Source organism: Haemaphysalis longicornis, unplaced genomic scaffold (assembly GCF_048455015.1).
Source record: "Haemaphysalis longicornis isolate Haplotype H1 unplaced genomic scaffold, Haemaphysalis longicornis Haplotype H1 scaffold_7, whole genome shotgun sequence".
In the NCBI taxonomy this organism is placed as follows: domain Eukaryota; kingdom Metazoa; phylum Arthropoda; class Arachnida; order Ixodida; family Ixodidae; genus Haemaphysalis; species Haemaphysalis longicornis.
Genome location: NW_027526422.1, coordinates 98706739 through 98732515, shown reverse-complemented (window position 1 = coordinate 98732515; position 25777 = coordinate 98706739). Strand labels below are relative to the sequence as shown.

The window sequence follows — 25777 nt, the reverse complement described above, 5'->3', positions numbered from 1 at the left end:
CTCAGATGTTTTCGGGCTGCTGACCGCTGTGCTTGTTCACCCAGCCCAAAAAAGTGCTTCCTGCTCCCGAGTTTTACGCTGTACGGTAAAAGTTTCAGTTGATTTTATTTCCTTAGTACATATATTGGCCTTGCTGACTTCTCCCGCCTTCAAGTGGCCTTAGATTTTCCTACTAGCGTACCAGTCAGCGAAGCGTCGCATGTGCGCTTGTGCAGCGCTTGTGTGGAGCGACCTGGACTTGGAGCTTGACACAGTGTACAAAAATAACAAACTGAATGAACGAATCGCGATGACCCGTGGGCGGCCGGCGGACTAAACACTGGGCCGACTGACTCTGGCGAACCTTCGTCCCGCAGCGCCTCTGTAGGCGCTGCTGGGCCAAGAAGTAGACGGACTTCGACATCCTACAAGAGTGCACCTTCGTTCAGGCGCCGCGCTGCTCACGTCATAATTTCATTGAGTCGCAGGTGGTTGAAAAGCTTCGGAAGCGTCACCCCGGCGCGAAAGTCACCCGTGAACGCCTCATCACGGATCGGAACGGTGTGAGGCTTCGGCCAGACATCGTTCTGGAGCTACCGGAGCGGATCCACGTGATTGATGTGGCGGTAGCTTGGGACGTGACCGTCGGTTCCCTCCAGGACGTGGATGCCGGAAAGAGAACCAAGTACGCATCATTAGCCCCGGTACTTGGTCCCAAGCCCGTCAAGGTCTCTGGGCTCACTTTCGGTGCGCGATGGCTCGTGTGTGCTGGCAGGGCTGCCCACGAAATTGGTTTGACAGATGCGGATCTGGGCTGGCTAGCAGCCCGGACCATGGTAGGCAGCCTAATCTGCCTTAATCGTTTTTCCAAACTTATCACCACTTAGGTGTGGGGCCAGGCAGTCCTCCTTGTAATGACACAGTATAGCTTCTTTTCCTATTCAATCACTTATTACCATTCTTTTATTTTTCACTCGCATTTCTTGCGGCCACTTTTGTGGTTACGCCCTTATTGGCCTTTTTATAGTTTTTTTTAATTCTTTCATGTATGCGTGACTTTGGTATGAATGAAATCAGTGCGATTGAATGGAGCGAATAGGTTGGTGACTGGGAGTGTGAATGTAGCTCTGAATGTAATTCACTCATCTTTGCATTGCTGTCCTTTCGTTATTTCACCATCATTATTTTAAGGGTCATTAGCCAGGTGGCGGTCACCTTTTTGTGACTGGTCGTTTTCGACCTTTTATTGCTTTTACAACCTACCCAACATCATTACACTAATTCAATTTCGGTTTCATTCTTTTTCAGTTGTTTACTTCCACTGTCCATGCTCTACTGTTTTCATTACTAACCACTTCACTCATATTTCACGTCATGATACCTATGTGTGGTGTTATTTTATTTGTTATTCTGTCATCTGTGCCTTTGCTCTAGACTTTCCTGTTTTCTACGTTGTAAATCCACATGTTTTCTGGCTCTGTGAAGCCAAGTGGTGGGTAAGAAATCAGAACGTTTTTCACCCTAGGCCGCTTGCGAATACAGCGTTGCGCGTCGCCCCCCTCGCACCAGCCCATACTGATGCTGTGTTGTTTGTGTTTTTTCGTTGCATGTGTTTTATGTATGTATCTACCTTGGGGTTTTGGGTTTTGTTGTTTTTGTTTTCTGTTTTTTTTTTTGCTTTTTCCTGTTTCCAGAAGGGTAGCCCTTCTGTTTTGCACAGAATCTTCCTTTTCCAAAGAACAATAAATACATACACACATACCCTTGAGGGCTGGAGCTGATCCGGAGGTGACTGTTTGCAAAAGAAGAAATCAGTGGGTGCCCCCTACATGGAGGCCTCAACCCTCGTGCGCATTCCCGCACATGCAATTTCCGCCACAACGGCCCTCATTCACTCCAATCTACCGTCTCTATTGGAATATGAAACGTACTCGGCGAGCCGTGCAGTAGCGCAGTCAAGCCAAGTCATCTCTTCCTGACGTCTGACGAAAATTCCACAGAAAATTAGCGAGGGGGAAGAGAGGACAGCATTTTCGAATTGATTTTTCTACTAAATAAATTCGCGTAAACACACTCAGTGTGGTCGAAACATGGCCCGTGGACTCTGGCGTACAATTTGCGCTAGCAATGTCGCAATGTTGACAAATCACTTCAGTGTCCCTTTAAAGGAGAAACTACCATACGCTTTTTTCTTGAAGTGGTGTGAGGAGCAGTCGACACCTTAACGCCCTCAAGATCAGCAACGACTGGTGGACAGTTTTTGACGAGCAGCAAAGGACCAACGCTTGATGGGATACGGCTGCGTCCCACTAAGGGCGACACTACAATTAAACTGACATTTTTTCCTCCTCCTACTTAGCCGACAGCCTCTGTAAACATGAATGCAACCACACTATGAGCAGTTACAGCTGGATTAAAGCGAATAGTTGTCCGCACACGCTCTCACCTCTGAAAACATTGGCTCGGCCATGATGTAGTCAGGAATCAACTGGTCGTGCACCCGAGGGTAGTCGATGGCATCCTTGATGTTGTTCTCCATCCAAAGGGTACGCATGCTTACCTGCACAGTAGAGGACGCAGTGCAAGAGTGTTACAACAGCCAGGATAACCGTGCTGTGCAAATGGGAATTCTCATAGTAGTGATTCGCACCAGGCCTTCAGGTGTTGCCTGCTAGTAACTCACTATATATAACTATGCCTAAGTATATATATATATATATATATATATATATATATATATATATATATATATATATATATATATATATATATATATATATATACTTAGGCATAGTTAGGCATTTTTGGTCACTTAATTCGTTACATTCTATTATGCAATGTCCAGCAAGCTTATGCGTCGTCGTAATTGCGAAGCGTAAATGCTCCGCCAATAAAATTGACATCCGATTGCAGAAAAGAGACCACGAAAAGTGTTACCTGAACAAGAAGAACCCCCGGGGCACTACAAATGTATTTCCCACCGAAGAAGACGGCAAGGTTTCCTTGCGCGCGCTTTCTAAGCAACGGCCGTGAGGATTTCTCGCAAGTTTGTAGTGCACCCATTGCGTCTGCCGTATCCTCATGCCTTTCTGGCAAACTCTGGCAGCATATTCAGTGTATCCATCACTTAACCAGTTCTCGGCAAAGCAGCTTAGATATCTTCAACGTCTGCGTGAGCGTCTTCAGCTGCCACTTAGGCCTCAACACTTCCTTAGGAGACGGGTTTACAATTGGCGCAGAGGATGTCGTCTTTCCCTTTCATTGTAGTAGAAAGACTAGTGGCTGAAATACCATGTGCTGCATCAATGTCGCGTTTCTTTTGCCCACCTGTTACTTCACGAATTGTGTCCGCATTCTCATTTAAAGTAAGTATTTTTTCTTGCCGTGCTTGAAGTCCGACAAACTCTTAACAAGGTTTAGTGGTGCGCTTGCTTGTACACACCACATCCCCGGACATGAGTAGCAATGCTGGACGGACTGTATGCCTAACAACTTGAACTTCACAAAACCTACATGATTTCTAACAGACCCTGATGTAAAACAAGCGCGAAAGTACGAGAATTACCCCTAAAACGATGGTAAACAAACAAGACAAAGCACGCCCTGAAAAAATCCTACCGCGAAAGACCGAATTGGAACAGCGCCAGTGCCATCTATGACGGGCGAAAGAAACTTTTTATTCCGCTGGCGCCATTTGGCGATCAGCTCAAAATTGCAACTGCAGTTCTGCTCCGCGCAATTTCGTAAAAGCGGAACAAAGTTGATGACGTTCTAGAGACGTTCTAGAGACGAAATTTTGAGACGTTCTATATAAAATAGGCCATTAATTTACTTTTAACAGCGGAGCTGTGGTATTTGGCCGTAATGAATGGCGCCCAATGTGTAAGCGTTACACGTTAAAGATACCAAGAAAATGCCGAGCGCTGGTGAGCGCGTGCCTCGCGGTGACCGCCGAACATCCCCGGTACGCGCAGTGGCTCTAGCAAAAAAAAAAAAAAAAAAATGGCGGACCCCCTAGGAAGACTTCACGCTGCCTAGCAACCAACAACGCCACAGCTGGCGCAACACCTGCTGCAGGTGTTGCGCCAGCTGTGCAGGTTCCTGCAGGTTCCTTTCGCTGGACAAGTAGCACAAACTGCTAAGGCAGCTATATGCGGCCGCATCCGGCCGAGCCGTTCTTATATCTGAACAGCATCCAATTCGCACTGGTATAGTAGTAACTTCATGCCCTTGGCAGGGTACCTCCACCTCTCCTGCCCAACAGATTGTGTCTATACACTATCTAACCAACAATTATAGGCCGAATAATGAAAACAAAAACACAAAACTCATTTTAGCCCATCTCCATGGTCTTGGAGTTGAGCATTAACGCCCTTATTTATTTTGTACATAACACATTCCTCAAGTTCAGCTTTTTTTCAACATGAGTCTTTAGCGAATATAACCTGGACATAAAAGTGAAGTGAAGACATTTTAACGATGTCTTACCAGTGCCACGGCGGTGGTAATCTTTGGTCCTCCCGATGCGCCAACGACGAGTTCGGCATCTCCATTAGGGTCGAGTACGATGGTGGGACTCATGGACGACTGGGGTCGTTTGCCCGGCTCGATAAAGTTGGCTTTTGATGGCGCCACACCCCAGTAGTTGCTCTCTCCAGGGATCGAGAAGTCGTCCATGTGGTTGTTAAACACTATTCCAGATGAGCTCCGCACGAGGCTGCCGAAGCTTCAACACCAGGAGAGGGGTAATACTTGAAATCACAGGAGACAGTGTCAAAATACAGACACATTTCTGGTGTTTTTTATATCGGATGTAGGCTACTCCTCTCATTTTTTTGTACGCGAGACCATCTAGGCCGTCACTTTGGAGATTCGTGTTGCGTACTTTTAGTTTTCTTTTTTTTTAGTTGAAGGAGCACGAAATGTGGTGAAATCTGGTACTCACAATGCCGGATTTTTTCCTTCATGCAGCGAATAATAATTTAGCTATATTAGTTAGATAAGCAACCGAATTGTTAAAAGGAGATTATAAAGATCAAACATGACAGCACGAGTGAACTAGATACGCTGGAACTAAATACGGGTTTACTTTTTAGAAAGGCACTATGAAGTTTTTGTTCTTGGCGAATGTGGTCTTTGCCTATACAGAGTTCATGCTTGAAGCTGGCCAACTTAGAAACCCCAATGTATAGAAATTATGAAGCGAGCACGTTTACCTCAGCCGTATATACATCTACCTAATGAAAACCTCCACGACGCTTTGCGTTATGGCGCAAGCCACATGTTGGCGGGATATTCATGTTACGTAAAAGCTTTCGTGTACCGATATCCTGAATTTTTCACGAAAACACCAGCATTGTGGCGATCACGACATCTTCGGACCATAGTTTTCAACGTGAAAAGACAAAATGCCAATTACGTGTTTTATAGTAAAACCCAACATCTGAGAACAGGAAATTTATTCTCTGCAGCACAGTATACTTCGTACTCATAATATTTTACAATTAAACCGGCAAATATATTGGGAACATTGCACAATTGTGCTAAGTGCAAATGTTTGCGCGAAAGTAATTTTCAGGCCCATCCGCGAAAGACGAGCGACGATCAGCAGCATTGTTAGCGAAATACGCGCAAAACTCTGAACCTGCTCCATCTTGGATCGCTATTCTCACCTTCTACCCGCTACTTTGTTTATGACCGATACACTCCTTTAGAAAACAAACGATCACACGTATTCCCGTTTGTGTGCATTGCAACAGAGGTAAAAGCCTGTCCTTAGATGACCCTGTTTCAAGATACATGCTCGTGGACTTAGATGCGCCTGCTGTGAGTTTATTATTAGGATGTGTCTAGAGTGCCGTTCAACGGTAATATAAGCACTCCACTATGTCGACGTGTACAAACGTTTTGTAAAAGATGCAACATGTGGCAATACCTCGCTCTAGATAACTTAAGTCTAGGTGACCTAACCTAAACTAACATAATGTGACCTAACGAACAAAAAGCAGTCACCTAAAACACCAGACACTATCGTAAGCCATGGATATTGTAATTGCATTGAAAGGTGAAAAAGACAACCGGTACACTAGCTGGTCTCGCACCACCATCCTTGGCATAAACAAGCTAAGACGGAACCTCTACATGACAGCTTCAGACGCCAAGGCCGGTGCTAGCCATGTCCTAGATATTCGAATGACATCGGATGGCATTGTAGCCATGCCTGCAGCTCTGAGAAAGAGTACCGTCGGACGAAAACTGTAGGCGCTGCGTCGCTATAAACGAGCAAGAAACTTAGCATGGCCGAAGCTTGGACAGGAGACATATAAACACCTACTATGAGTTGATGGTGGTGGTGATGCTTAGCGCGTCTCCGTCTCCCCACATGGAGAGGTGCGCCGTGCCTTTACTGGGAGGCGTAATCTCGCCAGCGAAATCGTAGTGAGCTGGGTCATGGTACGTTCGATCATCGTTGATTTTCCATCGCGTGGACTCGGCGTAGCCTGGGGAGGTGAGGTTTCGCACTACCTGCATTTCAAGTAAAAAAATTGCGTGTCTTGATCCCATTTTTATCCTTGAACCAATGTTGCAACTAAGTGTAATCTTCCCACTAAAGTACAATGCCTAATATGGTAACAGAGGTATGGAGCACGTTTCCGTTTCCACGGCGCGCGGTTTGTAGTGTGCTCATTAAACTGCTCCTTACGAGTGTTTCACTGTCTTCTACCTCACGTCAAGCAGAGTTGCAGCAAACTTACCACCCGTTCGCTAATAGAACTGTGACACCAAAATTAAACCGGATGTTCAGCGTACAATGGAGAATAAAGGGTAGCATGTGTTTGTTTGTGTGTGTGCGTGCATGTGTGTGCGGGTGTGCGTGTGCGTGTGTATGTGTGTGTTAGTGTAGATTACTCGCATCAGAAACACTCCGATCTTCAAGTACACTGCACAAGCAATTGTTCTTCAAGTGCAAGTTATTCAGCGCAGGAATGCTGAACAACTACTACTCGTAGCAGCCATCCAGTGTTCAATACTTTAGATATGATTCCTGTGCATAAACTTGAAAGCTTCCACGAAACTTGCCTTGTTGACAGAATATTTCTTCTTTGAAGCCTTCTAAGAAGCGTGTAACTTCTGGCTAAACAATGCGTTCTAAAAGGAAACGGTATACGGTATCATCGTACGAGGCACAATCGCAGACCTTTGTACAATGCATACAAAAGGATACGCTTCCTCGGTAAGCTTGCTGTAAGTCATTGCCTTTATGTCATCACAGTGCCAGCTTTCTACTTTGGTCACCGAAAGGTGGGCGGCCGGGTCTATACCTACGTCAGCAACGTTCACAAAGCGGGGGTCGCCAAGGAGGGCTCTCTTGGCGTAGGCGAACTTGCAAGCCTCAACAAATCTGCAAAAAGACACAAGTTAGTGTATTGAATTCTAAAATAGTACTCCATGACAAAACCTGTACACACGTTAAGGAATTCATCGCACGAACTTCACAATCAGGGATAAGGGAATTCACTGACCATTGGCGGTTGTTGAGTGCGCCTGACAGTGCTACGTCAAAGCACCCAAGGGGCATAGGCTCTCCTACGCTACCTTTCAATTTTGAACCGGCCAGGTACGAATGGCTCTGTTCAATATCACTGAACTCTACCATTAACGTCGTAGCTGTGGGCACACGTCCCTAGGCTATGTTGCTTAACTCTTCCTTTTTCAACGGCCTTTTCGTTGTCCCCTTACGATTTTTCCGTGTGCAGGAAAATCTAAGCTATACAGTTGTTAAGGTATTATTCCTTTCTACATTCCTGCCCTCCTTCGATTTAACAGCGAAGCTGTCCAACAAAACGTAATTTTGCGTGTCCACAGTTAAAAATACGTACAAAATAGCGAGTGCGCGATCCTGATCCTGTTCCTCACGGCGACCGCCCGGCAGTAAAAAAAAAAACCAAAAAGATGCCGAGCGCTCGTGCGTGCGTGTCTCGCGGCGACCACCCAGTATCCCCGCCGCACGTTTTTCAAGCCAAGCATACCCACCTTCAGAAATTGGCCAAGAGTGGCCAAAAAAAGCTCCAACGTTCGCTGTTTTCATGGCAACGCTTGCTCGGAACGAGAAAGACTCCAGCGTTCACCGTAGTCGTGGCAACGCTTGCTCACAACCAGAAAGACACGTCATAGCGTACGCCCGTCCAAGGTGATGTCCAATGATTATCACTTCCAAAAATGAAGGAAGCTCGCACTTATACCAACAATTATGGAGTAAATGTCGTTGCAGCAAAAAAGGAGCAAATAGGCTGCAATCGTCGACTTAAACTGTCTTGATTGTAGTGAAGTTCACGTACAGCTGCGCTACTTTCAAGTCTTACGCTCTAGTGTGAGCTTTCTTCATTTTTATAATGTCATCCACGTGATAGTGCCCTGTTGCTTGCGGCTTATTTTCCCCGCAGCAAAGAGAATGGACTGCGACTCTTTTTTTATCAAAATTAGTGGTCCCAAAGCTGCCGTGTAGGTTCGCGAAATTTCTATGCACTCTTCTGTCTAATTTCTTCAAAATTAAATCTTACTACTGACTATGCTGCGTCATACTAAATTCAACTTTTGTCTACCGTCCTTGCACGTATTACTTTTGTTTTGCAGTTTGGAACGCTAACGAAAATATACATCGCGTATAGGTTACACAGAAACGATAAAGCATAATACTTAGGGTAGAATGGTCTGCATGTATCCCTAAATTAAAATAACGATAGAACGCTGCGGATTTCAAGCAGCATTGCCAGATTGGAAATTAACTGTAACACCAGCCCCTAGTCGAAATTTCACTAGGTTGCACCACCACTTAAATACGGTCGTTATAACCTATTTCGTGCTACTGTATCTTTCCTCCACATTCAATTAGCCAAACAATAGTACTTTGGTTCGTTTCTTTGCTCTTGTACATCTTTTAAAGGAGCGGGTAACTTGATTATATCTATAATTAGGTAAGCAAAATAAGTTTCAGCGAAGTGAAATGACATTTGTTTTTCATCTGTCGCAGTCACAGCAAAAGAACCCTTACTCCATTTTCTATATGCATATATATGCTCGCAAGAAAGTTAACCTGCGTCTAATACAGCTCTGGTTATACTGTTGCCTATCTTGAAATCCAAACCTAAGACCTGTTGCAACGTATATTCCTCTAAAGTTATCATGCGAGCATTTAACATATTTTCCGGGTCATTGTACAATCAACCAACCAAACAAAATGACTTGGGGAGACATTGCTTTGGGTGGAAATTGTAGTGGAACGTTTTGCCTAAATAATTTTTAAGGATGGTATTCACTGTGGTTTGTTTCAAATACAAAATGTGACACTACATTTATAATTACTTTCAAGTGTTGATAAAAACCGAAACGTCTTATGAAGTACATTAAAATATGCAGGCAGCACAGTAATATAAATCGCTATTGGTGTTTAGGAGTTGGAGAAGCTTCCATTCAGGAAAGAAATACATGGTTCAAAACAGTAAGACAACTTTTTTCCCAATTTTCACCTGATGTTATTTGGTGTAGCTGTACTGCTACCTCAACGCCATTAGCACCCACATTTCCCCGTATATTTGATATCTGGCTCCAAATTTCACCATCTGGGAACACTGATTTCAAGTACTATCGTCCTTCGCTTCATCGAGTGAAATCACTCTTATTACTCCCATCCGAGTCTCAAGTGAAAACTGCATTTTGCAAACATTTTGTTATTTAGTGCACCCATACTTCAGAGCCTTTGTTGTACTAAACACGAACGCCTTACAAGAGTCTTCCAATGCTTTGAAGCCCATCAATCCTTTAAAAAGCATTGCAGGACTCTGGCCCTACCAACAAGCTCTGGCCCTAGGAGGTCCCGCCCACGGTTTCGTACCTTGGGACCTTCTCTTGTATACTTACATTATGTAATCACACATTATTGCATTTTTGAAATATACTTTGAAACTTTGAACTTTGAAACTTTGAAACTTTGAAGCTCGTTCCGCAAGAACCGCAGTACCCGGCAACCAGTCCACGCTACGGGAAAGGACACACACCTATGCAGCGTGAGCACGTCATCTTGGAGACCGGCATGGTCGTCGCTTCTAAAGGCGTCCATGATGGACATGATGTACGAGTAGATGGCGCCACCTGCCGGAGGTGGTGCCGAGTACGCTACCCGACCGTCTCGAAAGGTGACGCTCACTGGCTGCGTCCAAGTAGGCTTGTAGGAGCGGAGGTCCTTGAGGGTCATAATGCCACCTGTAATCAAAAAGCTGTATTGTGGGGTATTGTGCGGAATTTAGAACGGCTTATTCTAAAGGATGTGCGCAGGAGGCAAATAACAAGAGCCGCAATCACATATCATCCTGGTGCGTATTTACGTTTTAGCGAATGTGGCATTATAGACATTAAAGGGACCCTGCAACACTTGCCATCGACTACTAGTACAGTATTTTGGAATAAAGTCTATTGTCCCAGAAATCTTCTCCCGCAAGAATTATGAAAATCCGTTCACAATTAACGAAACTACGCGCGATGAGAAATCGCGCATAATCGTTCCCTCTCAACTCGAGCGCGGACAAGGCGACGAAAGCTGCGCGCTCTCTCCCGGAGAGGGGGGCGGCTCGCGGCGTTCTCTTCGGCGGCCTTCGATATATCACATGCCGGGTAGTTTTCTCCTTTTCTCCGCAACGCGGAGGGGCCTATTTCCGGTCTGGTGCCACAAAAAAGCAGGCATGGGTGCCTGCTCGCAAGTGCGCGCTGGGGCTGGTAGGGCGTTTTTGAAGCAATAAACGTTTGTAGTCGAGTGGTCCTGTTGAAAGGGAAGTATCGAGCTCATCACTCAAACTCCGCGCGCACTCAAAACACAAAATAAACGGCAAAACTGTGCCTACAGGTTCAGGCATAGAAGAGGTTCGTACACACCGATGACGACGACGGAAATGGGAGAATCTAGCCGCGAAGTTGACCAGTGACAGCCGATCGGGCAGCCATGGCCTATGTGACGTCCCTTAGGCCATGCATAATGAGGACAACTGAAGAGAGAGCGGTTTGTTTTTCCGCGTCTTTCACATCGATTTGCGCGCTCACCGCTTCACGTGCACGTGTAATATTTGGCTCAGGTATTCCTGGCAGTGTAATCTAAACGTCGCGCAGGTTTACTTGTACTGCTCAAAGAGTGTTGCAGGGTCCCTTTAAGGATAAATTTCGGGACCAGATAATGTACGAATTTGCGAGATAGTTGCGATTTGCCTGCTACGTGATTATGAACGAAGTTACTGTTAACAGGCGCAAGCATTTGACCTATTCATTTTATTTTTGACACTGAAAACTGGTGATATCCTGCTTGATTTAGTTGTTCTGGCTTCACTCCATAGTTACTCGATTGTACTCAACTTCTTAAGCGCTCACTTTCACTCGGTTTTACACACGCATGCAGCAAAACAGCAGGTTGACTGACAGCGTCTTAACAGGTAACCGACGCGAAGTCTTCTACATCGTATACAGGGTGACCCAAATTAAGCTGACAGGTTTTTTGAAAGTTAGGCACTTAGCTTTACATGAAGACGACCTCTACAGTGAGGTTATGCGCCCAGCGGGACACAAAATTAGGTATTAATTATTGGTGTCAGTGGTGTATATCACTAAAATTAAATCATTAACTTTTTAGTGACTGCAATAAGAAGGAATGTTTGTATTGAAAAGTTGGACGTAGTCGTGTTTCTACGCAGTTTCATTTGGCAGAATTCTTTTAGCACATCCGTACTCTGAGATATCGAACTGCTAAGTTTAATTGCCATTCGCATGATTACGCATGCTAGACAACGACGACCGGCGCCAAGCTCCTCCCTTTTGTTCTGTGTTCCGATAGCGGTTACGCCTAGTGCAAATTGCGATAAGGCCAGCCAAGACTGAAATGGTGCCAGTTATCACTTTTGCCTATGCCTCCACCCCGTTGTCATTCTAAACACCGTACACAGCAGGCACGTCACAAAAGGGAGGAGCTTTGCGGCGGTCTTCAATGTTTAGCATACGTAATCTAGCGGACGGCAAATAAACTTCGCGGTTAGATATCTCGGAGTACGAATGCGCTAGAAGAATTCTGCGAAATGAAACTGCGTAGAAATAAGGTTGCGTCTAACTCTTCAATACAAACATGCCTGCTTACTGCAGCCGCTAAAAAGTTAATTATCCAAGTTTAGTAATTAAACCACCGACATCACTAGTTACCACCTCATTGTGTGTCCGCCTTGCGCATAACTTTGCTGTAGCGATGGTCTTCAAGCACATTCAAGCGTCTAATTTTTTAAAAAATCTGTCGACTTAACTTTGATCACCCTGCATATTGTGAAAGTACTCGAGTTTCCCGTTACTTGTCGGTACAAGCGCTTGTACTGTAAGATTTAAATTGCCTCATCTTTCAATTGTTCTTGCTTTTCTCTTAACGTCTGCAATAAACTAGGGGTCTGCTCACATTTCCATCCTGTAGCACCACGTAGCGTCCGACAGAATCTTCGTTACTCATTCATGAGGACACGGAACTATCAACAGTCGATATAGTGTTGATATAGTTGACTGTTGATAATATTATCAACAGTCAGAGAACTGCAAATAATTAAACCATATGTCAGTGTGCAACTGCTAGTCTTAACAGCGGCCCCCCAAAACAAGTGTCGAATCAGTTACGAAGAAATCCTGCAGAACAGGCCACACGGGAACATGAACAACCGGCCAGATCAATTCACGGAAAGTTCAAGGTCGAATCAACCTCCAGAAATGTTTTGTGTAGTATTCTTTCAGATTAAGTTTGTGGCATCATGTGCGGCAGGAAACCTTCGGGAATTCATATCCGCCACGCACAATAGCCGCTGCAATTTTGACCCAATGTATTTTCCGATGTGCCCAAGCGCGGTGCGCGTGACTAAAGTTCTATTGAATTTTTTCTAGCACTTTATTGAGATGGCATACACTGCAACAATAGTTTTTTTGCAATGTTTCTAGAACTATTCAACTGCATGTGACATGGATTACAAGAACGTTCGCATATTTGTCTCCGGAGATCGTAACGCTTGTTCATGTCCGATACTCCCAGTAGCGTGTTCTGCTATGTGGTATACGGTCATTGATTTCCCCTTTAGTTTTCCCCAAATATAAGTGTGCGTCCATATACTTATCTGTCGCATTACCACCGACATCTCACGTGACACACCTGCCAAATTTGCCAGGCTGGCCTCTCCAGTTTATTATGTCTTTATCTCATTTTTCCTCCCTCCATACCATTCCCAAGAGGAACTGAAAGCATAAATTACCGAATGGCTATCGCGTTGCCTAGAAAACGAGGTTTGCCTTAAAAAATCGATACCATTTTGCCTCAAAAAAGATGGCTTCAGACAAGTGACGGAAGTTCACGTCGTACCATGTTCAGCAATCTCCCGCACCATCGTTCTGGCAAGGCTGCCTTTGTAGAAGTAGTCCGGGCCATACTTTGCGATTTCTGCCAGCGTTCTGGCCAGGTCCTTCTGCACAAGTAGTTCCCCGGCTATCAAGGGCCGCTTCTCTTCCGAGTTCCAGAAAGGTTTCCTGGGGAACGAACACCGCGGCAGGCAGGGAATCATAAGTGTCAAAGTTATGAATGACCAGAGAAGCTTTATTTTAACAGGGTTCTTTTGTCGGGCAGATGGTGCTACTCCTCCTAATATTTACGGCTATCCCCTCCTTTTACGTCCACTTCCCCACCCCCCACGGCCTGATAAGGTGTCGGCACCCCACGCCAGAGAGTTACGGGCCCTCTTCTCGGACTCCCCCCCCCCTAAAAACCTCATTCCATTGCAGATGGTGCTATTTTTCGGCTAGTTCCACGAGAGACCACAAAATGAGTACAGTAATAGTCTCAGCCCGTGTGTACGAGATTTCGACGCACGTTAAAGATCTCCAGGTGGCCAAAATTAATCAGGGGCGCTCCACTACGGCGCGCCTCATCGCCTGCGTTACGTCGGCGCGTTGCGTCGGCCCCTCAAAGGTGATATATTTATTTATTTAAAATACCTTACAGGCCCCTGTTCAGGGCATTGAGTAAGGGGGGTAACAAAGGAAAAAGTTACAGATCAATCATCACAAAATCACGAGTTAAAAAAACATCAGAACAACTTATGACAAGGTTCGCAATACACGTGCAAGTTCGAAAACGATAACAAGAAAAGGAAAAGTCAATATCATATCGCACACACGTAAACTGCGCACAAACATTGCAAGTATACTGAATGCTAACACGCTAGTAGGTAAACAGGAGAACAACCAAAGATACCCCAATATGCGCAGACGAATAGCACCAATCAGTTTCTGCAGTCTCGAGTATGCACAATGGAAAGATAACAGGAAAAAACGCAGAACAATACTTGCGTACGTAAAGAGACATTGTCGGCATGAAATGTTCGTACTCAGGCACAAAGTGCGACACTGGCAAAAAAAAAAGAAAGAAAGAAAAAATAGAAAGCCCAAGAAAGTCTTCCAGCAAATAGAAAGTCTTCCAGCAGAGAAAAAAAAAAAAATTGGAGGAAAAAAAAGGGATACAGGACACGGCAAAAAAAAATGCGAAAACAGTGGCAAGACCTTATTGTAAAAAGTGAGTGAGCAGTAATTGACGGAAAGTATTGTTGTCTGATACTGATGCGATGCTGTCTGGAAGATCATTCCACAAACGTATGGCGCGAGGGAGAGCAGATGAGTTGAACGAATCAGTTGAGCCATATAACCGCGTGAAACTGAGGTGATTATGCAACCTACGTGAAGTAACGGAAGGAACATCAAGGTGAAGTGGGGTTTGTCTATTGCTGTATACGTATTTGTGAAAGAGGCAGAGAAGGGAAATGTCGCGGCGAGTACTGAGCGGTTGAAGTGAAAGGTTGTGCTTAATTTGAGTTACGCTGCTGTGGTAGTCATGATTGCGTGAAATGAAACGGGCCGCCCTATTCTGAATCGCTTCTAGCATATTAATTAAGTAGTTGTGGGGAGGGGACCATATAGAAGCGGCAAATTCTAGCTGTGGGCGGACGAAGGTTTGATACGCTAGTTGACGGACGTGAGGGGGACAGCTATGTAAATTACGGCGAAGATATCCTAAAGATTTGGAAGCTTTTGCGCTTATGGTGGCAATGTGGTGAGACCAGGAGAGATTGGGAGTGAGATAGATTCCAAGGTACTTATAGGAAGATGCCTGTGAGTGATAATAATTATCACTCCCAAAAAATGAAAAATCTCGCACTTATTGCAACAATGATGCAGTAAATGTGGTTGCGGCAGCGAATACGAAGCAAATCGGCTGCAATCGCGGACTTTAACCTTCATGTTCATGGTAGCCGTGAAGGTTGCAACAGCTTCGCTACCTTCAAGACTTACGCGCTGGGTAAGCTTCCGTCATTTTTTTGTTTTATACTTGTTTTTCAGACTGCACAACCAACTAATAGGATGTGGAAGGTAAGTTATCACTTCTGCTGAATTCTCGCAACTGCTAGAGGGTTTTTGGCCGCGATGAGACTGATTAAAACTGAAGAAAGTGAGACTGAAAGATTAGAAATATTAATTTTGACCACCTAGGCATTTTTAACGGGCGCCGAAATCTAGTGCCTAGACGAGGGCGTTGGCAAAGAACATAAACAAAATATATATTCTTGAAAAAACACACGCCAATTGGTACCCAATTGCAAGTCAAAGCTTAACAACCAGTACGTAAGCTTAAGAAATTTCGAACATAAAGAAAACACAATGAAAAGTCCCCACCAAATGTTGCCAGAAAAAACTTACACCGCCAAAAAAAAGACAATCGGTACAAACCAATTACATTTCGGGGCCCGTACAGGTTCCTTGTTTACATATCACAAAACAAGTCTACTCGATGAAATGTCGGCACTATGCCAACAATCTAACGATATTGGTTTAATTTTATATGAAACGTTAGCATGCTTTTCTTGATGTTTTTTTTTATTTATCGACCAACCAGTCTTCTGTTGTGAACTGTGTTTTTTTTACTCTTGGGCTGTCTCATCGTTAATGTAATGTAAATGGACAGTTTCAGCCACCCCAACAATTAGAATTTAATTGTGCCTGGTCGAGATTGACAGAGGTGTCTTAGACATCACTGAATGAGCCTTGGTTGAGAGAGTTCGCGGGGCCCGTCTCTACAATGTGCCGAAAGAAAACAACATGCCAATATATTCGAAGTTTCCAGATTGCCACGAAGTGGCTAAAAAGAGCGAACTTCAGTTTGTGCGTGGAGATCTCCTCGATCCAACCTTCTCCGGTGGTCCATTGGTCACAGTGGGCCCATTACAAGTACCGGACGTCCGTGTATTGCCCGGGGTCAATCCGGCGCTCGATTTTCTGATGTATTCCTACGGAGCCTCCAGTCTGAGGGCAGTCTCCGGACTTCCCGCGGACTGTCCAGGACTGGTTAATCGATGATGCCCAGGGTTGTTCGGTGGCGCAGAGGGGGATGTGGCCCGGTCAAAAGTACAACTTCAGCGTCATTTTTGACGCGTGAGCGTGCATTAACTCACTTTGAATACTCGTGTCGCGTATGAGCGAAGCCTGTCAATGAAGAGCGCGCGTGCCTTCGGGAGAGAGAGAGAACAACTTTATTTTGTGCCCGGTAGGAAAAGGAAGAGGTTGCACCGGTGTGTCAAGCCACGGACATGCGTCGGCTGCCGCGAAGAAAGAAACTGCGCTGCGAGGCAACGTTGTTCTGTCGGAGTGTGAAGGCTGGCAATCAAGGTCATATAGAGAAAGCATGACCCTCGAGCAAAAAAAAAACATCGATCCTTTTCTAACAAGAAAGATGTTTAAACGCAAAGCTTTTTCTATGCAAACTGATTCAAACGAAAGTCAGAAATACACGCCCCCAAAACCCGAAATCTCATCTTCCCAAGCCCAAAGCCGAAGTCCGCTTCCCCTCAGGCAAACTCCAAAGCCAACGCCCGCGCAACGAACCCAACGAAAATGCTTAGCAGCTCGAATGCGATTATGGCGCAGTCGGATGTCGTCGGTTTCCTAATGAGAGGTATCCGGGTTCTATTCCGATCACGGGAAGCACTTTTTTCTTGATTCGTCATCATCAAGCGCCCTCCGTTTGGGTAGCTTGCCTTCAGTGCGTTTTGGTTACGGCACCGTCCTCAGTGAAACCAAGGAATCGTCGCTTTAAAAATATAGTTTCTAGTCAAACCCAGGGTGGTAGGCTTTCAACGCTGCAGGCGGGAGCGTTCAAAAGGAGTCATCGGCTATCGTGCATAGGAACTACTCCGCCGGAGTGCTCCCGCTTGCGAATCGCATTAGTAAAACGACTTCGGGTTCTACCCGTGGTCTCATATACCCTAACAACGAAGAAGTCCGTCGCGGGTGTGTGAATCTCGGCGATAAAAGTCGGCTAAGCGCCAAGAATGAGGTCTGTGGCGGAGCTATCATGGTGGAATGTGTACTTTATTGAAATGCGCTATATATGATCGAGATCATAAGAGTACTTTATCTTTATCATTATCTTTATCTTAAGCCTGGTTATGTCCACTGCAGGATGAAGTACTATATACAAATCAAAAACCATAAGGGGATTACTAGATAACCAATGACAGCAGAAACTATAAACAACGTGCGGTAAGGTGAAATGCAAGTTCACTTCAGGGAACGAACATCTAATCTTTGATAGGGGTGTGAAAAAATGGCACTTGTGTACACAACATCAAATACGAGTTAAGCGACATCATCCGTTGTAAATAAATTAAAGCAAACAGGGTCATACCGCATTGTGGGCCGTACAAGCACGTTATACGTAGCTTGGCACGTAAAATTGTCCGTTCCAGGCTCTTTCAACGCCATGTTAAGGCTACTTTTCGAGTCCCGTTCGGAACTAGCCTTTTGTGTCTTTGTTTGTTTTTTTCCCTCCCAGGGCACTTTAGCCGCTTGTATAGAAATCATCTTGTCAATAACGACGCACTTAAGAGGAGTACTATTTAAAAGGCGACACTCTTCGCACCATGTTGGCTCGCAGGGTCCGTCTGGACACCCGAACAGGTCACGTGCCTCGTAGCAGAGGCTGTGGGCGAGTAGGTCACTGACAGGGAAACCATCGCTAGCCAGTCGTATGGCGTCCGCGAAGAGAGCTCTCCAGGGAAGCCTGCCTTCAAAGCGCTTGTGGATCTCCGCATAGCCGCGCAGTTCTCCGGGCACCGCAATGGCCAGTCCACCTGTTCGAGTGTTGAATGAAAGGTTGACGAGGACACCCTCTTTGGCAATGAAGACTTAAGAGAAAGTGATAGAGATGAAAATAATTTTTCAAAACATGGAGGGGGCTAATGATAGTCTGCGTTTATTTCGGTCCCGAAGACAGTAATCAACAAAGGGCTTCTCTAAATGTGACATCGCCGGTATAACACTCTATTTCGCGTTCATCACATACTTTTTTTGCCAGTTAAAAACGATTCGAAACGAAACCTTCGATTTTATTTATCCTATGTGCTCCGTCTCTGCGTGTATCATGCACGAGACGGACAATTTCAGCATATCGGCCTCAGCCTCAGGATACGGCGTTGGTTAGAAATGAGATTAAAGATTTATAAACGTTATCAGCGTCTTCCGGTAACAAATACATGGTTCACTTATGTGCTCTTGTAACTGTTTTTTTGTTCTAATAAATATTTGTGTGTGTTGTTAAACGTATATGCGTATGTATGAAAACATTAGTAGAAATGTTATATTTACCTCCTAAACATTATGTAAAACACATCTGCATGCGTCATTGTTTTACCGCCTCGTTATTTGTCGCTATTTATTGTATAATGACTGGCTAGCTTGCTTTGTAACGTTTGAATTATCGTGCTTAAGTTACTTTTCTTGCTAGGGAAGAGGTCATTTCGCTGCTTATTGTTCCTGTCCAATGTACTTTGGGTGTCAGGGCCCTAGTGAGGCAGCTTGTTGCCTTTAGCCCTCTCATTCTAGACAATGTATGTCTGAACGAAATTGGAAATAAAATAAAATAAAAAAATAGGTTGGGGTTTTGACTTCGACCTTGTCAGACGACATTGATGTTTCACCCGCCGTGGTGGCTCAGTGGCTAAGGGGTTTCGCTGCGAGCACGAGGACGGGGGTTCTATTCCCGGCAGCGGCGGCCGCTTTTCTGATGGAGGCGAAAAGCAAGAACGCCCGTGTGTACGAGATTTCGGCGCACGTTAAAGATCCCCAGGCGGTCAAAATTAATTCGCAGCACCCCACTACGGCGCACCTCTTCGCCTGCGTTGCGTCGGCTCATTAAACTCTACAAAAAACAAGGAATTATCTTTCGTGATTTTTATATTATAAGTCGTTAAGTGTACTAACGGGTAAATTTGGTGAAAGTGCGACTATAACAAGCTTGTCACCCTCATAAACCAAACCATGAACATATTTTCGCGGTAATGTAGGCCAAAGTGAAGCACAGAGTGAATTTTGAATATTATTTGCCAATACGAAAAATTGCTCTTACGTCACTTCTTTCAAATCCTTGCCAACCAGAACTTTAGGCCGTAATAGCAGACCCTCATAAAAATATTAGAAAAGAAAAATTGTCCGTTCAGGTCCCTACAATTGCGACGTTTCTCCAGCAGCTCGCGTGCGCTGAAAGTGTGGGACCAACGCTGCCAGATACCGCCTCTGCTATCAGCGCCATCACTGAGGCCAGTATGCTGCGAGTAATTCTAGAAGCCTCGTTAAAAGAAGTGGGTTGAGAAGTATAGATGGGCTGTCACCGTCTGCAGGTGCGCATGCGTATTCTGCTCCTTTCGTTTACCGCCGGTGCAGCTACACGGCGCTCATAGCTATGCGGTTCGGCCACAGCTCCCGTGCTCCAAATACTTTTGACGGCAGCTGTACGTGGCTGGATTCGCGCTCTCATAGTAACTGTGCTTTCGCATACACCTTCCTGTCTTTGGCTGTCTGCATGTACAGACGGGCTGCTGCCCTTTCTCTTTCCCAATAGCCATGCCGGATGTACAGATAAACCGTTTCCTCCGGAATTCTTTTCGGCATTTCCAGCCTGCCAAGCAGTCCGCTTACTCAGTATATTCCTTACTCTGAATTGGGTCAGTTTTTTGCCGATACGGAAGTCAACTTTGATGTTTCATCGTCTGCGTGCGACTGTGTACGTGTGTGTGCGTGCGTGCACGCGCACGCAGGGTGTGTTCGAAAGTTTGCAGGGCCAGTTGAAATTGATATCGCGAAAATAAAAATCCACCTATTGAACACAGATCCACAAAATTAGCGATAAAAATACGACATCCATAACTTATAGCTTGTTCAGTTGTGCACCATGTATACGCATTAGTTATGCGTACAAAAGCCTTACACTAAAGCTTCAATGACACCGTCAAACACCTAGGCAATAGACGGTAGTATTTTAGTTTGGTTCATGGTAATAAAGACGTGTAGCAGCGAACGCTCACCTTTGCGGCTGAGTGTGGCGTTTCCGACGAACATGTCTTTCACTGCAGCCCCCGGAGCAACTTCTCGGGAAATGAGGGACAAGGCATGTCTTTCCCTCCTGCGACAAATATGTTGATGGGAACGTCACCGTTTATGAGCATGGTTGATTAAGGTGATACAATACTGACTATGTGACTTGACCGTAAAATACGGATTGTCCGTGTACGAATGGCGGCAAACGCTTTACATTACTAAGGGCTGCCTTCTCTGATGGAGGAAAAAAGAGCCATACAAAGAAGGCTAAGTTCCTTCGATTGGTGCCTGAAGTGATAACGGGGGTCGGGACATGATACGTAAAAATGGAGACAAAGTGTTAAGCAGAAGGGATAGGTTGGCGTTTATCAAGCCCTTATTAGGTATAACGGATCTGAAGAACGGCGTGCGTATATGGCTACCCTACTAGGAACGACTCACAAGCGTACAAAGGTATGTAGGTGTTGCCATACTTAGAGGAAAATGGCGGTTTGACTGCCCTTACCTAGAATACCACACGCCAAACCTCGTTCACGTGGTGCCTTTGCAGCCCCCTGTTGCCCCTACACCATGCGGCGTTGCTTCTTCTGCACGCAAGTCATTTCCTTGGAGAGTGCTTCCCACCCTGTATCTTTCAGCGCCCAGAGAACCACTATCGTACTCACCCTGGACATTGCGCCTCAAAACGTTTTGATTCCCCATGTTGTCAGCATGTGGTGTTCATTACCTAATGCAATCCAGAACCACCTCGCCGCTGTCATGGCGGAAGTAAAGACATTACGCAGTCAAGTTGTGTGCCACTTTAGAAGAACCACCTGCTCAATCCACTTCTCTCCCCTTCAACTTGCTCTCTATCACATCTCCCCCCCACCCTCGTTTCTTTTCTCGGTATGTATGCCTCCGTGCCGAGCTTTCCGGCAAACCTCGAAACATGTGCGCTCATATTATGTATTGTAATTATCAGTGAACGAACACGGTTTTTATAAAACATTATGCCAAAGCGGTTAAGTAAGGCGTGGCACATTTTGCTTTTATTTTTTTAGCTTCAGTAGGATGCAGAGCATTATCAGTGCGGCTTCTCCGCAAAATTTCACTTTTCTGGCGGATTGCGAGATTTGCTAGTGTCGGTGCTACGCTTTCTGGCACGTTGTTTATGTTTTTAACTGGGACTGACTGTTTTATTTTTTGTGTTCCGATTTTCAATTACTTCTTCAGGAAAAGCTTGGAAGAAGGCTGGCAGCAACAAAAAGAGGACGTGATGGAATATAACGATCTGTCTCTAGTTCTTTTCACCATTTTTTCGCAAGCAGCGCAGGAAAACCTGCGCCAGTTTTACATTTAGGATTGGGCCGGTAGCGTGACATCAGCTTACGTAGTGGTAGCTACGCGTTTCCGCCTTCGTCAAAAGATTCCGGGTCCAGTAATGGTTATAATGTTGGCGCCTCTGCCCCTTCTCACAACCTGTAAGACCAGGACTCACCCTGTGTATGGCAGAGAACGAATAAAGGATATGGTTGCGCATTTCCAGGCCGATCATCTGTACTGCTAACGCAGCAGGGAAAGAAATGACCGCACTGACAGACTGACAGTGTGTACAACTTTGACAGGGTCACAGAAAAGGTTGCCATTGCCGTGGCCGCGACGAGCAGCAATGATGCTAAAGACGGTGTCACAATGTTGACCGACTGGCAAGTGTCACGCCAAAATTATCCATTAAGACGCATCAGTGCATCAGCAATGAAGATCCTTCAAGCCATCGAAGGACCCGGCTTCAACATCGTCTGAGTGCATGTACATAAATCCGTTGACGGTCATCAGGTGGTTCACGCTTCAGCCCGCGCGTACAAACGCCGAACCTTCACCGGGGACAGTCAACGCACGCTGCCGCCATGAACACAGAACCGCTTCTTCAGCACAGAGACATCCTGGCACACTATACAGAGTTACATTCCTGCCATCTTATCCTGGGATATCCAGAAGTGAAGCCACCAGAAGGCTACAGACGAATTTGTATTCACACAGCGCCCTCCTCCTCCATGCTATACCCGACTCAATATCCCTCCGTTTGTAATTTCTGTCCCACACCTTGCACCTTGTACCATCAGGTATAGGAGTGCCAACAAACCCCAATCCTACTCCCTCATTTCCCTCCTCCTCCCATGAGCAGTGGATGACTCGTCTGGCCGACGCAGACCTTGGATCCCAGCAAACCTTGGTGAAAGGGGCCTGGACGGCAAACCGCAGTCTGGGTATCCTGGACCAGGGATTCCCTCCACAGGACAAATGCCCTGCCATCAGCACTTATGCTCTGGAGTAAAGATTTATTCTCTCTCTCACTCTCTCTCTCTCCAGGCCGATCCATTCCATGCCCTTTCCCACTCATGGCGCGATACCGCAATGTTTGGAAAAAGAGTTATGGATAGTGTAATGGCATAGAGGGGACCGCAAGTCACTGAGGGCGCAACGCAACGAAACAAGACGCGGCGGACCTCGTTTAGAACACGCAGCATAATGCTGCCTCTTCAGAAGGAGACGGCGCGAGAGGAAAAGAAAGCACATGCTTATGAACTCGGCTGGAAGGAACTCTAAGGGCAGCCAGTACTTAGCGGAAGAATTCGTCAGCCCCTTTTTTTTGCTGCGCTCAACGGTATGTATGCATGCCGTTATCCAAGTCGCTCTGACACTCGATGCACAACTTGCTGGGCTCCCGGTGCTATAGAAAGCTTCGCGGGGATGCAACTCACCTTAAGTAGAAGGTAGCCACGAATCCCCCGCCAATGCCCATGGCCTTCGGCAGGACGACACCCATACACAGCAGAGTGGCCACGGCCGCGTCAGCCATGTTGCCTCCTTTTAAATAAATGTTCCTGAAAAACATACAGAAGGAAATGTGCACAGAAACGTTCTGTAGAAAGCGAACTGAACTTAAGTCAATAAATGAGTAACATGGTTACTGACCAATTCACTGGCTCGGTCACTGACCATTTTCTTCATAACATGTTTTTCACTGACCTGACTGCATTGCGTCAAACACGGGATAACGATAACTTAGTGAAACATGTAAATAAATGTTTAGAAGGTAGAGGCATCACCTTTTCACGGCGTTCTTATTAAATTTAAGCGGGTTAGTGATGCCGACCAATACTCGGTGTCTTATGGAACCTCTCAACGTAAAAGGGTGGAAGGGCCCGTACCCTTGTGGGTCAGGTGAAGGTATTAGTACATGCCTTCACTGCTTAACATTCGTCAACACACACTGGGCATCTCTGTTTTCACTGGCCTGATCAAAGTGGCATAATTTCCACGCATTATGTACTACGCAAGCTTTTAGAGGTTGCAAACCAAATTTCGGAAGCCGGAAGCAATGTAACAGTCTAAAAGCTCATGCAGCATGTCTCTGTACACCGCTTATTAGCTTGTAGTTTAATTTGTTAACATTTAAGAATAGGTGGCAGAGCAAACCCTTGCTTGGAATTAAGATTACCCAAACAGGTCAGTGACTGCTTAATCAGAAAGATTTTTTTTCACGGGCGTCATACAGGCAATTCACTTCTTCCCTATGCAAACTGTGTTGCCAGTACCCAAAGCCTCCAAAACAATCCACGCTCACCACCCACCTGGGAACTGTGGCACATTGCCGGGCCTCCGTCGACACGGCCCAGTGTGTGAAATTTCCCAGCGTGGAAGTCCCGTACACGAAGTCGCAATTCTTGTCGTCTTGAGCACGAGCGCCGGTAAGGATAACAAAAGCAGTCGCCAGCAAAACTCCTCCGTGTGCCATGTTTCCGAAGTTTTGGGGGCGACTGTTCCTCGGGTTGACCGCACGTGCGGAAGGTAGTGTCACCGCAGCCGGCAAGCGACCCGCATTGTATGAGGGAAGCACAGCTGGCAGCAGGTCGACATCTGTGTCTGCGAAGTATTGAACGGAAAGTTAATTACAATGTACTTCCGTGTGGTGCATTGTATATTACGTCGTTTTTCGGGCAAAACGAAGTCAGCCTGTGAGGAGTATTGGCGTTTAGTATAAACTGGCGTTTGAAAAGAAAGAAAAAAATCACGCCTGTCGCGCACTCAATCGATGGAAAAGCGGAGCTGTGCACTGAGGCTTTTAAGGCTTTAGAACAATCGTAACTTAAAACAAAAGATATCCTTTCGGGGAGGATCTCTTAGCGACGGTGCATTTATTTAATTAACTAACTTCCGCACAGCCAACTAACGGCGGCATTGGTACTTTTATAAACCCCACCTGGTTTTGTAATACCACTGTCTCTAATAGCGGCAGCTCAATATGTGCCTTTAGTACAAATAAACTACTTTAAATTACGGCCTAATCATTCTAAAACGATTAACCTTAAAGCTTAAGGCTGTTAACATTCCACAGCTTCCATTGTTATTCATTGTGCGAGCTTTTATTGACTTATTCTGGTGCGCAACTAAACCCGTTTGGCGCGAAAGATGTTTCGTTCGTTGACTCTGAATATATATACCGAAACAACACAGTCAACTGAGCCGAGCATTTGAAGACCCTGATACTGAATCTGCTTATACACGCGTTACCCAGTGAAATTAGCACATCAGGGGGTCACTTTCAAAAGAAAAAGAAACCGACACTTGGTTTAAAAACAGCAAAAAAAAACATTAGAACAATCCCAGGCTCGAATCGAACCCGAGAAATGAGAATATATCTATACTTTATTTTATTACATGGACACAGACGAAACGCAACCTATCCCAAGCAGGCCGAAAACAGGAAGCAGTCATCAAATAAAACAAACAAACAACCAAAAAGTAACTAACAGCCAGAAATCACCAACAATCAACAGGGGGAAACATATTGTGGCGGTTAGTCTCAGATCATGACCGGATGGTAATTGTGTTGCTACCCAATGCCCAAACAGGAACGTACTAGTGCATCTGTCCTTAGACTGAAGACCGCATGATTTGAAATCAGTTACGCTAACAATGATTTTTCTCTTTAGCGGTGTTTAAAATTGCATGCACACTTTGTATTTGCACGGCAAAGCCAGACAGCTAGCTAATATTCTCACATTAAAGCTCCTGAGTGAAGGCGGGCTAAACTTCGGAGAAAGTGCCTTCATGTTTGGAAGTGAAGTTAGTTGCTGCTGAGTCAAGGGAATGCTCGCGCCTTCGTTGTATTAAGCCCAATTCACTAAATTACAAAACAAAGTGCCAGTAGTTCCCTTCTCACTAATGAATACAGTGCACGTTAATGGAAATTATTTCGAACTCCTACACGTAGATAGCGAGGAGAATTGAAAATCAACTCACCAGTGACCACGTCACAGAACACAGATCAACTTCACCG

The 25777-nt window shown here is 45.4% G+C and overlaps 1 protein-coding gene across 1 annotated transcript in view; it reads right to left on the bottom strand.

Moving 5' to 3' along the window:
• The window catches only part of LOC144144674 (scoloptoxin SSD14-like), a 29169-nt gene extending 4809 nt beyond the window's left edge, over nucleotides 1–24360 (bottom strand). Inside the window, exons 1-10 of the mRNA XM_077676201.1 lie at nucleotides 24069–24360; nucleotides 23196–23318; nucleotides 20439–20536; nucleotides 17999–18209; nucleotides 13397–13560; nucleotides 10035–10239; nucleotides 7306–7381; nucleotides 6314–6504; nucleotides 4468–4705; nucleotides 2426–2539 (exon numbers count right to left, since the gene is read on the bottom strand). Coding sequence (XP_077532327.1) covers nucleotides 2426–2539; nucleotides 4468–4705; nucleotides 6314–6504; nucleotides 7306–7381; nucleotides 10035–10239; nucleotides 13397–13560; nucleotides 17999–18209; nucleotides 20439–20536; nucleotides 23196–23318; nucleotides 24069–24232 — 1584 coding nt within the window. The 5' untranslated portion in view covers nucleotides 24233–24360. The remainder of the gene's footprint in view (nucleotides 1–2425; nucleotides 2540–4467; nucleotides 4706–6313; nucleotides 6505–7305; nucleotides 7382–10034; nucleotides 10240–13396; nucleotides 13561–17998; nucleotides 18210–20438; nucleotides 20537–23195; nucleotides 23319–24068) is intronic.
• Nucleotides 24361–25777: the final 1417 nt, after the last annotated feature.